Source organism: Panulirus ornatus, chromosome 13 (assembly GCF_036320965.1).
Source record: "Panulirus ornatus isolate Po-2019 chromosome 13, ASM3632096v1, whole genome shotgun sequence".
NCBI classification, from domain to species: Eukaryota; Metazoa; Arthropoda; class Malacostraca; order Decapoda; family Palinuridae; genus Panulirus; species Panulirus ornatus.
In genome coordinates, this window is record NC_092236.1 from 9855146 (window position 1) to 9872601 (window position 17456).

The window sequence follows — 17456 nt, forward strand, 5'->3', positions numbered from 1 at the left end:
CAGGTGAAGGTGGGGCTCCAGCAGGGGTGAGTGATATCACCATGGCTGTTTATAACTGTTTACACTATTCATGGCTGTTTATGAGTTTTAATTATTTATGATTATGCCACCATGGCTGTTTAATTAGTTTATGGTAAGGGCAGCTAGTGAGAAATGCATGGGTCTTAGAGGGGAGCAGGTATTCTTTTGGGAGTTGGGGAGCCTGGCAAGTGAGTTAGCTGTTGTTTGCTGATGATACAGCCCAGGTGGCAGATTTGAGTGAGGAACACGTGCTTGAGTTTCGAAGAGTGTATGAAAGGAAAAAATGAGAATAAATGCAAGGTTCTTAGATTTAGCAGGGAAAAAAGACTGGTTAACTGGAGTGTGTTTTAGATATCTGGAATACACATGGCAACAAATAGAGCCATATAAGTGAGCCATAGGGTAGGAGATGGGACACTGAGGAGTGTGTTAAAGAGAGGTCATTGTTAATAACGGCAAAGTTGGGCATGTTTGACGATACAATATTTCCAGCACTGTTGTATGAATGCTAGGTGTGGGTTCTAAACGAGAAAGTACAGAAGGTGAATGTCTTGGAAATGAAATGCTAGAGAACAATAAATGGTGTAAGTAAGAAATAATAAAGTAAGAGAGCATTGTGATAATAAGAAGAGCTGAAAAGTTAGTAATGAAATAGTTTGAACATATGGACAGGATGAGTGAGAAGTTGACAAGGGGGGTAGATGTGTCAGAAGTGGAGGGGACAACAAGGAAAAGACTCATTTGGAGATGAAAGGATGAAGTGGAAAAGATTTTGAGTGTCGAGGGGGGGGGTGCTATTTCATGTATGTCGGGGTGGTGACGGGAATTGATGAAGGTAGCAAGTATGAATATGTACATGTGTATATATGTATATGCCTGTGTATGTGTATGTACATGTGTATATGTTGAAATGTATATGTGCATGTATGGGCATTTATGTGTATATGAGTGGAAGGGCCATTCTTTGTCTGTTTCCTGGAGCACTGCTGTAAGCATTACCTCACTGGAGGGGGGATGCTATCTCATGTGGTAGGGTGGTGACAGGAATGGATGAAGGCAGCAAGTATGACTATGTACTTGTGTACATATGTATATGTCTGTGTACGTATATGTATGTATACACTGAAATGTATATGTATGTATATGTGCATGTATGGGCATTTATGTATATACATATATATGTGGGTGGGTTGGGCCATTCCTCGTCAGTTTCCTTGAATTACCTCACTGACACGGGAGACGGCATTTAAGTATAATAAAAAAAAAATACATATTCATACGTGAAAACTATACCTGGAATAATCATAACAGTCAGTATTCACTGGAAGCCACAAAAGCCTTCATGAAGTCTTACTTCCAGATCATAAAAACAATCAACACTGTAGTATAGTATGATGTGAAAATTCAATTATTTAAAGGTACTATCTTAACAGTGAATATTACCTGTATGCAGCAGTAGCAAAGACATTGCTTATAGTAGGCTCAATTTTAGGATTGTACATGGAGTATTCTCCAAGCTGTTCCATCCCTTGTGGCCCTATGATGTGTGGCAGCCAATGTGTATATGTTATGTGTTGCATCTCAGCTCCAACAATCTGGAAAAAATTCCTAGGTACTGTATCCAATTTAAGTAAATTCTTTAGATTTACCACAGAGAAGAAGTTATATCAAGTGAAACAATTCAATATGACTGGCAAAGAAACCTCAATGTGTCACTGAACCCTGTAAGTACTGGAACAGTCACCTGACTCAGTAAATACAGAGGTTTTCTTGAGTTTTAGTATGTATTAGATAAGATTTGCAAATAATGCTACACACCTTTCTAGCTTCATAAAAAACTGTATCACCATCCCAGTGAGGATTAATTTGCCTCAGTGCTTCAGCTATTCTGTTGTGCTCTCGAAACCAGACTGTGTGCATTGCTGTCAGACCAGACTGTAAGCAAACTTAAATTCATTAAAAAAGAATAGTTAAGAATACAGAGATATATTTCACAAAGTGAAAACTATATTGACAGTTATGTCTAATACATAGTGAGTATCATTTTCATTATGTACAAGACAACAATTAACACTAATTTTTTATGAAAGTACAATAAATAAATAAATTCTTTCTTTCTTTTAAACTATTTGCCATTTCCCGCGTTGGCGAGGTAGCGTTAAGAACAGAGGACTGGGCCTTTTTTGGAATATCCTCACCTGGCCCCCTCTGTTCCTTCTTTTGGAAAATTAAAAAAAAAAACGAGAGGGGAGGATTTCCAGCCCCCCGCTCCCTCCCCTTTTAGTCGCCTTCTACGACACGCAGGGAATACGTGGGAAGTATTCTTAATCCCCTATCCCCAGGGATAAATAAATAAATAAATAAATAAATAATATATTATTTATTTATTTTGCTTTGTCGCTGTCTCCCACGTTTGCGAGGTAGCGCAAGGAAACAGACGAAAAAAATGGCCCAAACCACCCCCATACACATGTATATACATACAAGTCCACACGCAAATATACATCCCCATACATCTCAATGTACACATATATATATACACACACAGACACATACATATATACACATGCACACAATTCACACTGTCTGCCTTTATTCATTCCCATCGCCACCTCGCCACATATGGAATAACATCCCCCTCCCCCCTCATGTGTGCCAGGTAGCGCTAGGAAAAGACAACAAAGGCCGCATTCGTTCACACTTAGTCTCTAGCTGTCGTGCAATAATGCCCGAAACCACAGATCCCTTTCCACATCCAGGCCCCACAGAACTTTCCATGGTTTACCCCAGACGCTTCACATGCCCTGATTAAATCCATTGACAGCATGTCGACCCCGGTATACCACATCGATCCAATTCACTCTATTCCTTGCCCGCCTTTCACCCTCCTGAATGTTCAGGCCCCGATCACTCAAAATCTTTTTCACTCCATCTTTCCACCTCCAATTTGGTCTCCCACTTCTCCTCGTTCCCTCCACCTCCGACACATATATCCTCTTGGTCAATCTTTCCTCACTCATTCTCTCCATGTGCCCAAACCATTTCAAAACACCCTCTTCTGCTCTCTCAACCACGCTCTTTTTATTTCCACACATCTCTCTTACCCTTACATTACTTACTCGATCAAACCTCCTCACACCACATATTGTCCTCACACATCTCATTTCCAGCACATCCACCCTCCTGCGCACAACTCTATCCATAGCCCACGCCTCGCAACCATACAACATTGTTGGAACCACTATTCCTTCAAACATACCCATTTTTGCTTTCCGAGATAATGTTCTCGACTTCCACACATTCTTCAAGGCTCCCAGGATTTCCGCCCCCTCCCCCACCCTATGATTCACTTCCGCTTTCATGGTTCCATCCGCTGCCAGATCCACTCCCAGATATCTAAAACACTTTATTTCCTCCAGTTTTTTTCCATTCAAACTTACCTCCCAACTGACTTGACCCTCAACCCTACTGTACCTAACAACCTTGCTCTTATTCACATTTACTCTTAACTTTCTTCTTTCACACACTTTACCAAACTCAGTCACCAGCTTCTGCAGTTTCTCACATGAATCAGCCACCAGCGCTGTATCATCAGCGAACAACAACTGACTCACTTACCAAGCTCTCTCATCCCCAACAGACTTCATACTTGCCCCTCTTTCCAAAACTCTTGCATTCACCTCCCTAACAACCCCATCCATAAACAAATTAAACAACCATGGAGACATCACACACCCCTGCTGCAAACCTACATTCACTGAGAACCAATCACTTTCCTCTCTTCCTACACGTACACATGCCTTACATCCTCGATAAAAACTTTTCACTGCTTCTAACTTGCCTCCCACACCATATATTCTTAGTACCTTCCACAGAGCATCTCTATCAACTCTATCATATGCCTCCTCCAGATCCATAAATGCTACATACAAATCCATTTGCTTTTCTAAGTATTTCTCACATACATTCTTCAAAGCAAACGCCTGATCCACACATCCTCTACCACTTCTGAAACCACACTGCTCTTCCCCAATCTGATGCTCTGTACATGCCTTCACCCTCTCAATCAATACCCTCCCATATAATTTGCCAGGAATACTGAACAAACTTATACCTCTGTAATAATAATAATAATAATAATAATAATAATAATAATAATAATAATAATAATATTTATATAATTTACACCAACCAGTAAACTTTGAATGTGAAAACCTCACCTGTTCATTTGCTCTGATATCTCCAGCTAAGAAGCAATCTATACCACTTTCACTTAAATCTCTTCGACAGTCCACAGGAGCACCCTCACTGAATGGCATCAGTGGTTTTCCCGTTGACATCAATATCCCATCTCGTAAACTGCCATGATCGTGTGACAAATTGCGAAGGAGCCGCATTTCCACAGCACTAGACCCATAAACCTGTACTTAAAGAAATAATCACAAATCTATTCATTACTTGTATACTGATATTTGTATGCCATTTGTGTATGATATAATGTTAACTGAATATGTTTGTACAAGCAAAAGGTAAATGAAAATCTTCTTGTTGAGGGACATGTAAGTCTGAATGAAAAACTGGAGGAGGTGAAGTGTTTTAGATATCTAGGAGTGGAGTTGGCAACGAATGGAACCATGGAAGCCGAAGTGAGTCATAAGGCGAAAGAGAAGGCTAAGGTTCTGGGAGTCATGAAGGATGTGTCGAAACAAAGAATGTTATCTCAGAGCAAAAATGGGTATGTATGAAGGAATTGTACTTCCAACAATATTATATGGTTGCAAGGCATGGACTATATGCTGAGAGTGAATGTGTCTTTCTTCGTCTGTTTCCTTGTGCTGCGACACTAACACAGGAAACAGCGATCATGAATGAAAAAACATACATATATATGTGGCCTTTGTTGTCTTTTCCTAGCGCTACCTCGCACACAAGAGGGGGGGAGGGGGTTGTTATTCCATGTGTGGCAAGGTCGCGATGGGAATGAATAAAGGCAGACAGTATGAATTATTTACATGTGTATATATGTATAAGATGGAGTGATGGTAAGATGGAGTGAAAAAGATTTTGTGTGATCAGGGCATGAACATGCAGGAGGGTGAAAGGAGGGCAAGGAATAGAGTGAATTGGAGCGATGTGGTATACCGGGGTTGACGTGCTGTCAGTGGATTGAATCAAGGCATGTGAAGCGTCTGGGGTAAACCATGGAAAGCTGTGTAGGTATGTATATTTGCGTGTGTGGACGTATGTATATACATGTGTATGGGGGGAGGTTGGGCCATTTCTTTCGTCTGTTTCCTTGCGCTACCTCGCAAACGCGGGAGACAGCGACAAAGTATAATAAATAAAATAAATATATATGTATATGTCCGTGTGTGTATATATATGTATACGTTGAGATGTATAGGTATGTATATTTGCATGTGTGGACGTGTATGTATATACATGCGTATGTGGGTGGGTTGGGCCATTATTTCGTCTGTTTCCTTGCGCTACCTCGCTAATGCGGGAGACAGCGACAAAGCAAAATAATAATAATAATATATATATTTTTTTTTTTTTTGTCGCTGTCTCCCGCGTTTGCGAGGTAGCGCAAGGAAACAGACGAAAGAAATGGCCCAACCCCCCCATACACATGTATATACATACGTCCACACACACAAATATACATACCTACACAGCTTTCCATGGTTTACCCCAGACGCTTCACATGCCTTGATTCAATCCACTGACAGCACGTCAACCCCGGTATACCACATCGCTCCAATTCACTCTATTCCTTGCCCTCCTTTCACCCTCCTGCATGTTCAGGCCCCAATCACACAAAATCTTTTTCACTCCATCTTTCCACCTCCAATTTGGTCTCCCTCTTCTCCTCGTTCCCTCCACCTCCGACACATATATTCTCTTGGTCAATCTTTCCTCACTCATTCTCTCCATGTGCCCGAACCATTTCAAAACACCCTCTTCTGCTCTCTCAACCACGCTCTTTTTATTTCCACACATCTCTCTTACCCTTACGTTACTTACTCGATCAAACCACCTCACACCACACATTGTCCTCAAACATCTCATTTCCAGCACATCCATCCTCCTGCGCACAACTCTATCCATAGTCCACGCCTCGCAACCATACAACATTGTTGGAACCACTATTCCTTCAAACATACCCATTTTTGCTTTCCGAGATAATGTTCTCGACTTCCACACATTCTTCAAGGCTCCCAGAATTTTCGCCCCCTCCCCCACCCTATGATCCACTTCCGCTTCCATGGTTCCATCCGCTGCCAGATCCACTCCCAGATATCTAAAACACTTCACTTCCTCCAGTTTTTCTCCATTCAAACTCACCTCCCAATTGACTTGACCCTCAACCCTACTGTACCTAATAACCTTGCTCTTATTCACATTTACTCTTAACTTTCTTCTTTCACACACTTTACCAAACTCAGTCACCAGCTTCTGCAGTTTCTCACATGAATCAGCAACCAGCGCTGTATCATCAGCGAACAACAACTGACTCACTTCCCAAGCTCTCTCATCCCCAACAGACTTCATAATAATATATATATATCTTCTTTCTTTTCTTTCAAACTATTCGCCATTTCCCGCATTAGCGAGGTAGCGTTAAGAACAGAGGACTGGGCCTTTGAGGGAATACCCTCACCTGGCCCAATTCTCTGTTCCTTCTTTTGAAAAAAAAAAAAAAAAAAAAAAAAAAAAAAAAAAAAAAACGAGAGGGGAGGATTTCCAGCCCCCCGCTCCCTCCCCTTTTAGTCGCCTTCTACGACACGCAGGGAATACGTGGGAAGTATTCTTAATCCCCTATATATATATATATATATATATATATATATATATATATATATGAGTGTGTGTGTGTGTGTAAAAATTCAAAACTGGTTGCGAATATGCTTACTTACACAACCCTTCTATGAAAAGTAAATGAGCACATTACATAAATCAAAGATAAAAACAAAACAACAGAAGCGTCTTTTTAACGTACCTGTGATGCATCAATATATGAAGTGAGCTGATTAATTTGTTCCCTTGGTAATACAGTATTGAAGAACACTGACGTCATACCAGAGCCACAGATGCCAGAAGAACGAGTGAACTCCATACATCGGTGGTGACGAATTCGTGGATCATCAGTAGGGATCTCAATTGGGAAGCAAGGTGATGCATAATCACATGATCTGTCAGAAATGAAAACATTTTGGCTGATATGACAGATGCCTGTTCTTTACATGGGCAATGTTAAAGATAGAAGTTGAAGTGTCTTACTGATTTTAAAACTGAGAGTAACTTGAAAAGGCAGGAGCCCTAAAAAGAGATCCTAGGGTTATAAATACATATTTTCTTTTCATATCAGTTTGCTGTTTCCCACAAAATGAAGACATGCAAGGAACACACAAAGATTGACTTCATTTGCTTGCATCAAAACTCTAACTGTCATGTAAATTGCGTTGAAGCAAAAGCCGCCCATCCACAAGAAAGCCAACCAGACCTAACATGGTTTTCTATGACCACTTCATATGCTGCAGTTAAGCCTACTGGCAGCACATCACCACTGTACATTATATCATCCAATTTGCTCTATCCCATGCATGTCTCTAACCCTCCTTCATGTTCAGGACCTTATGACTCCAAGCCTCTTTCACTCCAACCCTCCATCTCTTCTGTAGCCCCATCTTGCTCCCTCCACTTCTGAAAAATGTATTCTCTTAGTCAGTCTCTTTGGCATTAATCCTTTCCTTTTGTCTATTCTGTATTAGCACATCCTGTTCAACTCTATCACACTCAACTTACTACCACCCCTCTCCCTTACAATGCCATTCCTCACACTATTTCCAACACATTCACCCTCCTCTGTCCTTTAGTATTTTGGGCCCACAACTCACATCCATACAGCACCATTGGGACTACTATACCATCAAACCTAAGACCAAAGACCTGACAAACTACTCTGCAACTCTCATCCCCTTACTTGAGAAATTCAACTGCAATGCGAACCACTCCAACCACTTTGCACATTTTAACTTATGCAAAACTTTCACCATCTCTTCTCTTTTCACCAAATCTGCAAACATTTTATCTAAGACTTTCAACAGTCCTTCAAAATATCCACTCCACCTCTTTACCTCTCCCTTGCCTTCTACCGTTTCTCCACCATTTGTTCTCTTATTCTCCTCCCACTGTTCATCTTCTCCCAAAACATTTTATTGTTCTACTAGAGGTTTGCAAAGACTCTCATTCTGTTTATCCTCTGCCTTTTTTTTTTTTTCAGCCTCTGCATCTTCCTCTTAACCTCCTTCCACTTTCTTATGTATACATCCCTATCTTTAGACCTCATCCTCTGCTGGTAGAGCCCATACACATCTATTATCTTTTTCACTACCAATTTAACATTCTCATTTCACCACTCACTTCCCTTTCTCAAATGCCCTGATCCAACCTTCCAAATGCCACACACCCCACCTGCAAATGTATGCAATGCTTCCCTTAATACTTTCCATTTCATGCTCACTCCCCTGGTTTTGTTTACTCTCATCTCAAACCCTTCTTCACCCAATTTCTCTAAGTACCTCTGGACATAAGCCTCTTTCCCAAGCTCACCCACTTTCACCACCCTCTTCCCACATATATCATTACCTCCTTTCCTACAGTCACAAACTTTTACACTTGCCTCCACCAAGATGTGATCTGTTGTCATCGCATCAGATGACCCTCTCAGCCCATTCACATCCAACAGTGTCTCATTCACACACCTACCAATCAGTATATCGTCCAATAATGCCTACTTGCTCATGTATTCTTATGCATATATTTTTAAACCAGATACTCCCAATCAACAGTCCTTTTTCAACACACACATCAACAAGATGTTCACCATTTTCATTTAAACTGGGAACCCCATGCCCCCACATGACTCACCAATGCTTGCAAATTTTCCATTCCTAATATTCAATTACTCGCACCAAAACTAAGGTCACCCTAAATAAGTTCCTCCCACAACACTCACCCCTCTCACTACCCACTACCAGAGGCATAAGTACTGAAAATCACCCACCTTTCATAATTCACCTTTATTCTCACTCATATCTGTCTAGGACTCACTTCCTTACTCTCTTTTAACACATCCCTGACAACTCTTCCTTCACCAAAAAAGCCACCCTTTTCTTTGCTCTCACCTTCAAACGGACCCTAGATTTTACCTCTTGAACATTCCCAACCATTTCTTTTCCTTTCTCTTTGAGTTTAGTCATGCTCTGAGCAGAACCATCCAGATTTCTCTCCCTAAACATACTATCTGTCTCTTCCTTCTTTTCACCCTAGTTAATTCTATTCAGACATCCGAGCCTGACCCTTCATAGAGAAGGAGCACTTTCTACTTAATACATGTTCCCAATGGTTTCTTGCTCCAGCCCCTTTTAGTCATCTTCCACAAGCAGTGCCAAAATAATAATTACACAAGATTAGGTAATTTTTAACCAAATTAGTTGCATAATAACTGAAGTACTTTAAATGAGACTATGTCAAGTGGGACAACATTGAGTGGGGAATTCCTAAACCTCCTATGACAATGAATTTTATAGCTAGGAAGCACTGTACCATAAAAACTAGCACTCACTTTAAAAGTGGGGCAATGTACTGATGAATAACAACATAAATCTATTCTAGTTTGTATCATACAAAAAGAACTGTCTGCAAAATGCCACATTTTTAAATTATTTTTCCTTTCCTTTCATGTGAACTTACCACAGATTGCAACCATGTCTACTGCACATTATGATGTTTTAAATCAACGTTTTAAGTAAATCTATGCTTTTTAAAGTTCACCCTAGAGATATAAGGTGTATACAGGTTTCTGATCACAGATTTTACACAAATGTGATGACAAGATTCTTATTTCCTTGGGTGCAAATACTTGGCAAGAGTTTATTTTCCTTTGAATGTGCCGAGTTGCACATTAACCAAAATGTTTAATGAGATCTTGTTTGTCTTCCTTGGCTCCAAGTGTAGGTCATAAAACATTTACAGATTAAGTAAAAATTAGAGATACTTTAACTACAAGCATTCAGTTTTAAAAATGAAAAAAATTTACCTCTGACAGTTCATTCCATCATGAAAACTCTCTGATGATATGGAAGGAAGGGCATGGTCAATATCATGATCAAGGAACTGTCCCCACTGCATGAGCATGTGTGTACAGTGGTGATCAGGTGTAACTTCTTCTGTACTAATGATTCGGGATGACACCAGTCTTGCACTAGGCTTGAAGAACCCATAGTATTGTTTTGTTTTCGACCAACCTATATGTGTGAATGAATAAATATTAAACTAAGAAGTCTGACTCCACAAAAGTAAGATTCCCATTATGTTATAATCTTATTACTGGATTTAGTTTGGGAAATTCTCAAAACTCATCCAAAATTATACTAATACCCTGATCATTACTGTATTACTAAAATTTAAGATATGAAAATCATCCAGATGTATTTACCACACATATCTTTTAAGTTCCAAAACTGAAGCATATTACACTTCCTTAATGGACAAAGGTTATCAACTAATAAAAGACATCTAGCATATGCTGTGTGCCTATTAAAAGATATATGAAAATACAAATAATAACATTTAATTAGTAAAAAGAGTTATAACAAACTAACCAACTGGTGTATTAAATCCATTTTCATAAATTGGATTTAGAACACGTCTGAAGCCCGTCAGTGAAGCTCCCCACAGTGGGTTGCGGAGGTTGTTACAGGTCCCATCAATGGTGCGATATTTTGAATGGAAGCACATATCATCACAGTAAACTGTCCGTCGATGAGCCAAACATCCTGAGAGGTTTCTCAGCAACAACAACTTTTCGGGAGAAAGAAGGTCCTGGTAGCTGAATGCTGCCAAAATTGTAGCAATGTGAGTGTAGTTCTCACATTTTCATGTGAGTTGCTGCTATTACAAGCAGTTACATAATGTAATTGCAAAATATAGAACTTACAAAAATGCAACCATAAAACAGACTCAGATCCCACAATTATGGGCATTTCCCATACAAAGAGCTAACTCATACTTCACTCATCATACATTACCAAAAAGAGCATTATAAATAAGGACATAACAGTTTTCAAAATGTTTTACCGCAGATATCTTCATTCTGATTATCTAAGCCAAGTAAAAAGGCTGCATTTTTTTTCCATTGTATAAAAAAAAAAGTCAAAGCTCCACTGCAAATGAGGCAACCAAAATTGACAAGAAAAAAGAAGACAGAGAGGTGCAGAAAGAGACAAAAATCAGTAGTTCACCATTTGTAAAACCAAAGCAAATCTGATGTGTGACAAGCACATCAATATGAAAATAAGAAGGTCTAAACGAGGAACATCATCCCTCCCTCAACTTTTCTCCTCCATCAAGGATTTAATGACTTTGATCAGCTAAGCAACCATCTCATAGATAAAGGTAAAAGAAAATGCTTTTCAGGGAAATTTCATACAATTCCGTACAATATTCAAACCTTAAATCAACGCACTGAAAAAAAATGTGGTTTATGAAAGTCTTTCATTTGACTTAAAAATATATCACAATATATCTAGAGACTGAGTGTGAACAAATGTGACTTTTGTTGTCTTTTCCTAGCGCTACCTCTCGCGCATGCAGGGGGAAAGGGTGTCATTTCATGTGTGGCGGGGTGGCGACGGAAATGAATAATGGCAGCAAGTATGAATCATGTACATGTGTATATATGTACATGTCTGTGTATGCATATGTATACGTTGAAAGGTACAGGTATGTATATGTGCATGTGTGGACATGTATGTACATACATGTGTATGCGGGTGGGTTGGGCCATTGTTTTGTCTGTTTCCTTGCGCTAGCTCACTAACGCAGGAGACAGCGACAAAGTATAATAAAATAAAAAAATTAATAATATATGCGTGCATGGGCGTTTATGTATATACATGTGTATGTGGGTGGGTTGGGCCATTCTTTTGTCTGTTTCCTTGTGCTACCTCGCTAATGTGGGAGACAGCGTAAAAGTATAATAAATAAATAAATATAAATCTAGCTGACATAGGAAATAGCAATTGGGTATGGAGAGAAGAGAATGTATATGTTACATTTTTTTCCTTTCATACATTTGTGCTGTTTCCTATGGGAGGGAATGGTGTCAGGAATGGATGACAGCAAGCAAGGAAAAATGCATACTTGTGTATGTATGTGAAGGTATGTGAATGTGTATATATATGCATATGAAAATAAATATGTGTGTGAGTATATGTTATATGTATATACATGTCAGCGAATATTCCTTTCTTCATCTGTTTCCTGGCACTACCTCACTAAAGCAGGAAACAGCGATAAAGTATGAAAAAAATTTATTTTTTAATGCGTCCATCTTTTTCAATCATACTACTCCAGGATCCCTTCTACGGCACTCCTGCAACTTCAAGGCTGCACTACATAGAGAAGCAGGGAAATAATGGACTCCTTTTGAGTGATAACTTTCTCAAAAAGACTATTAATTTTTGTCCACAGATGATGGTACAACCTTACCGAAGGTAACTTTCCTCTCACAGAGTAACTACATTCAAGTGGCATCTTGTAAGGCACATTATGTGTTACCTATTCATGCCATCTATCTATAATTATCTAAGAACCTCTTTCTAAGAGTTCAGGAGTTACCAAGACACTCTTTCCAGAGCCTCCTGCATCCAAAGGCTGTGCTACTTCCAGTAGTGGGTAAATTTGGACTCCTTCGGAGTGAGTTTTTTGATGAGATTGTACTTCTAATGATACAAACTCTCCAAAGATGACTTTTCAAGTAAAATCATGTAGGCAGAGTCTAGTAACACTTAATATGTGTTATATTTCATTATATGCTATTATCTACTATCAAGTGTAATGTTTAGTAATACTCTTCAATCCATTATGGCCAATAATCTAGGATTTCCTCAAAGGCAGTTTATCAAATTTTCAAAGACACATTTCTCTATTATAAATTTATATTACAAAATTGTAAAGTTTGATTCATTTACTACAGAGTACTGTATAGTTCATAAAAAACTCCTTACTCACATGTAAGATTGAACACCATCCCTGATTCCACATGTCTCATTACAATTTTCAGAGTCTGCTCTATCATTTCTGTAGCTCTAGCTATCTCTCGTCCATCCTCAGAGGGGAAACGGAAAATACGGAGCAATTCATGAGGATGTGGGGAGCGACTTCTGTCTCGCTGAAACAGCTGGCTGTAAAGTAGGTTAACATTTCATGTGTAGAGATATATAATAACTATTCATAAAACAAACATTTCATAAAGAATACTGTACTAGTGAAATCTTTTTTAATAGTACATGAGTGATTAACAGATAAATATTCATTTACACTACAGCTACCAATTCACTTATGTCTAGAGAAAAAAATCAAAAAATAGAAAAAACATTTATGAAAAGATATATTTTAATTATTGCTATTAATCCACTTAGTATTTGAAAAATGTAAGCACAGCAATACTGTGCTAAACAGAACTTTTTTTCATACTTGTTCACTGTTTCCCACATTTGTGAGTAAGCACCAGGAACATATGAAGAAAGCCTGCATTTGCTCACATTTACTCTTAAGCTGTCATGTGTAATGCAACGAAACCCAGCCCACTAACCACAACCAGTCCCCACAGACCTTTCCATGGTTCCTCCTGTCTGCTTCACATGTACAGTCCACTGTACACCAAACCACTCCAGTTTATTCTCATCCAAAGGGAGATTGCAATTGCAAGAGACATACTATCCTTAAGTGTGTGACAAATTCTACTGACTTTTATGACAGATTTAGCTATGGTCTAGATAAAAGAAATGAGTGCATAGGATGTGTGTTTTTGGAATGACAGAGGGCACTGATACCAATCCACACATGAAGCTGTTAAATAATTATGATTTCCAGACAGGGATATGAGATACACTCCTTTATTAGACTAAAAATCATCTTAGTGACTAGGAAAAGAGGAGAAATGAGAGATGCCTTTTCTAAGGAGCATTTCTAGACTTCTACATTTCAGGATATATTGCATATTCTTCATGAGGTGATTTGTTATCATCTGTGATTTTTATCTCTTACCATTACTTTATCAAATGTTTCACTTTTATGTGTTTCTTACAATACTAGGTCTTTTTATGACTTATGTCCACGAGAATCCAAATCTAATGAGCTATCACTTTTTACTGCAGTGTCTAAAGCTTATCTCATTCCCTTACAAAAGTTTTACAATTACAAAATTCATGAGAGCTTAAACTCCTTCTCTTTCATAGTCCCAAGTGTTCTGATTACTCAGATTTTGCTTACAGAGTTAATAGTGATACATAATTCATACTTAGTGCATGGTTCTAGTTAGCACTAGCCACTCTTTCTGCTCTCATCAATACCTAATATTCTTAAAATGGTGCGACCTTCATCACATCAACCTACTTTAGCATCATTGTAATCATATTCTCTCTATATTACAGACACAATGCTTCATTTTTTCAAATTTTAATTGTAATTCCTTCATATCATTTCTTAGAGTTTAACTTTTTCATGGTATAACTGGACTTTGCCCCCATGTGACACCAAGACTGAAAGGTCACCTTAACCGAGGCAGTAACATCATATGACAGAAAGGATTTCAGTCTCTTTGAGGAACCACCTGTTCCGAACAAGATCATTATTTCTCTGCTTCTGATTGCAGTGAAGACTTAAAACTAGAGAAATCCATTAAAGGAATCATGAGATCATATAACAATAGTAATTTTAACAATAATGCCTATAATAAATATCAAAATAATACCAATAATGATAATAATAATTACTTTTTCCTATTCATTTTATGGAGCATCAATATATCTTAATGCATTTCTTATGAATATCAAGATTATCAACACATTAGATGCATAAAAGAAATTTATGGTTATATAAAAATAAAACAAACCTTATAGTATCATTAACAGCTCTATTAACTTGCTGTCGTGCTTCCTCAAAACTCTGGTGCAAGAACTGGTCCCCAATGTGAGGTCTTTGATCACCTGGAAACAAAAAATATACCACTGTAGGACTAAATGAACATAGATGGAAAAAAACTCGCCTAAAATAAAGTTTCTATTTACATCATGCATCTCAATTTCTCAAAACAAAAGAGCCCCAAAATGTCTGTGTAGTAACCTACATTACCATCATAGGTAATCAACAGTCAGTAAACCCCAAGAACTGGTATGGTCTATATGTAAGATGCCTAATACAGTACAAAATAATATTCATTCATCATTGCCCCAGGTTCCTTTCTTGATAGTATCCTGGTTTTACTCTAGGACCCCTCTTCCAGGAGATCCTGCAGCTCCAAGGCTGAACATTTTTGGTTCTTTAACGAGACTCCCTTTTGTCATCAGGCAATGATACACCCTCACCGAAGGTGTCCTCTCGCTTAAAGTGAACCAAAAGCAGGCTGAGTCAGGTAACAACAAGCTCTTTCATTTATAGCTAGTATCAAGTGACAAGCTTTAACAAGCACTCATCCTTCATCATACATCCTAATGTTCCCATGTTTAAGACTTCACAGCTGGAATGAGACGTTCAGTTCAAACTAATGCAAGTAAAACCATCTATATATTGGACAGGAAGAGAATGAGTGCCCCTTGGATATCAAAAGGCCCATACACAAAAAGCAACTCATTTTAAGGATCACTCTAATTTTCAACATACTCTTAGCAGCCATAACCATGAGAGGGTTCCTTCATGATGAAACTGCTCTTACGGTATAACAGCTGAAAAAATCTGACAAAATTCAACAAACGTGGCCATCAGTTCCTCATCAAGTGTTTGCAGTGAAGGTGTTAAGTTGGCATGACAAAAAAACTAAGAAAATGTAAAGAAACATTTGCTTTTAATTTCAAGATTGTCATAAGAAACATTAAGAAAAGATATTATGGTTATTTCATTCAAATTAAGGAACTACCTACCCTGCACAGTGACTCTCGCCTGGGCAGTAGCATAGCCAACATGGTTCTGGGCACTGCATTCATATATCCCAGCATCATCTTGGGTTACATTGTACACAGACAATGAACCATCACTCTCAATTCTATGGAGACAATCACAAGTTAATATTAATTTTTCATTATCATACCTAATTGCTGTTTCCCGCATCAGCAGGGTAGTGCCAGGAAACATCCACTCATATACACATATACATACATAAACGTCCATACATGCACATATACATACACATATCAACATATACATATAGATACATACACAGACATATACATATATACACATGTACACATTCATACTTGCTTGCCTTCATCCATTCCTGTCGCTACCCTGCCACACAGGAAACATTATCGCTACCCACCACACAGGAATAGCATCGCTACCCTGCTTCAGCAGGGCAGTGCCAGGAAAACAAACAAAGAAGGCCACTGTCGTTCACACTCAGTCTCTAGCTGTCATATGTAATGCATCAAAACCACAGCCCCCTATCCGTATCCAGGCCCCACAGACCTTCCATGGTTTACCCCAGATGCTTCAAATGTCTTGGTTCAGTCCACTGACAGCACATTAATTATTATCATTATTAACATTATTATACTTTGTCATTGTCTCCTGCGTTAGCGAGGTAGCACAAGGAAACAGATGAAAGAATGGCCCAACCCACCCACATACACATGTACATACATACACGTCCACACACAGCACATATACATACCTAAACATTTCAACATATACATATATATACATACACAGACATATACATATATACACATGTACATAATTCATACTTGCTGCATCTATTCATTCCATTAATATATGTGACAAATGTTTCTGTGTACTGCAACTTAAGAAGTACTGTTTCATAAAATATTCCCTGAACTATTATGGAGGCATTTCACACCTCCATTATGTAAGTTTATTATGAGAGTAAGCAGTGGTAACTTGTCAGTGAAAGAAAGATTAATTGATGAGATTACTGACTGACAGAGTGAAATTTTTTCAAATGCATGTAGATATATGTAATTTGTTTATATGAATTATAGAAAAAAATATATGTAGAGAATGTACCAAAAGTTTTTGTTGATGTCAAGTAATTTAAAAATATCCTTAGGAATGCTGAGCAGCATATACCATGAAAAATTACTGTTGCTACTACAGCTACAAACAAAATGTCACGATAAACTCAAAATAAAGCCAGTCATCAAGTAGGGAGTTGCTTAGATGTACAACATAAGCATATCACTTCTTAACAGACTAGTGTTTCCATACAACTTCAACATTAAAAATTATCACATGAATAAGTTGCCTTTTGTACCAATCGGTTTTCAACCAAACAACAATTCATTACCTTTAATTCCACTCCCATTTACACAGGACAGGTCATGTACATACATGTACCTTTGGTGCACAAA

General features: G+C 38.4%; 1 protein-coding gene across 3 annotated transcripts in view; it reads right to left on the reverse strand.

Moving 5' to 3' along the window:
- Positions 1 to 17456, reverse strand: part of Pxn (Peroxidasin) — a 314522-nt gene that overhangs the window by 45367 nt on the left and 251699 nt on the right. For all 3 annotated transcript variants that reach the window (XR_011713564.1, XM_071668549.1, XM_071668548.1), the window contains exons 15-23: positions 16011 to 16132; positions 14987 to 15080; positions 13102 to 13274; positions 10692 to 10925; positions 10127 to 10334; positions 7025 to 7217; positions 4242 to 4442; positions 1840 to 1956; positions 1465 to 1616 (exon numbers count right to left, since the gene is read on the reverse strand). Coding sequence is in view for 2 of the 3 variants with exons in the window: in XM_071668549.1 (XP_071524650.1) it covers positions 1465 to 1616; positions 1840 to 1956; positions 4242 to 4442; positions 7025 to 7217; positions 10127 to 10334; positions 10692 to 10925; positions 13102 to 13274; positions 14987 to 15080; positions 16011 to 16132 (1494 nt within the window). In the remaining variant the exon portion in view is untranslated. The remainder of the gene's footprint in view (positions 1 to 1464; positions 1617 to 1839; positions 1957 to 4241; positions 4443 to 7024; positions 7218 to 10126; positions 10335 to 10691; positions 10926 to 13101; positions 13275 to 14986; positions 15081 to 16010; positions 16133 to 17456) is intronic.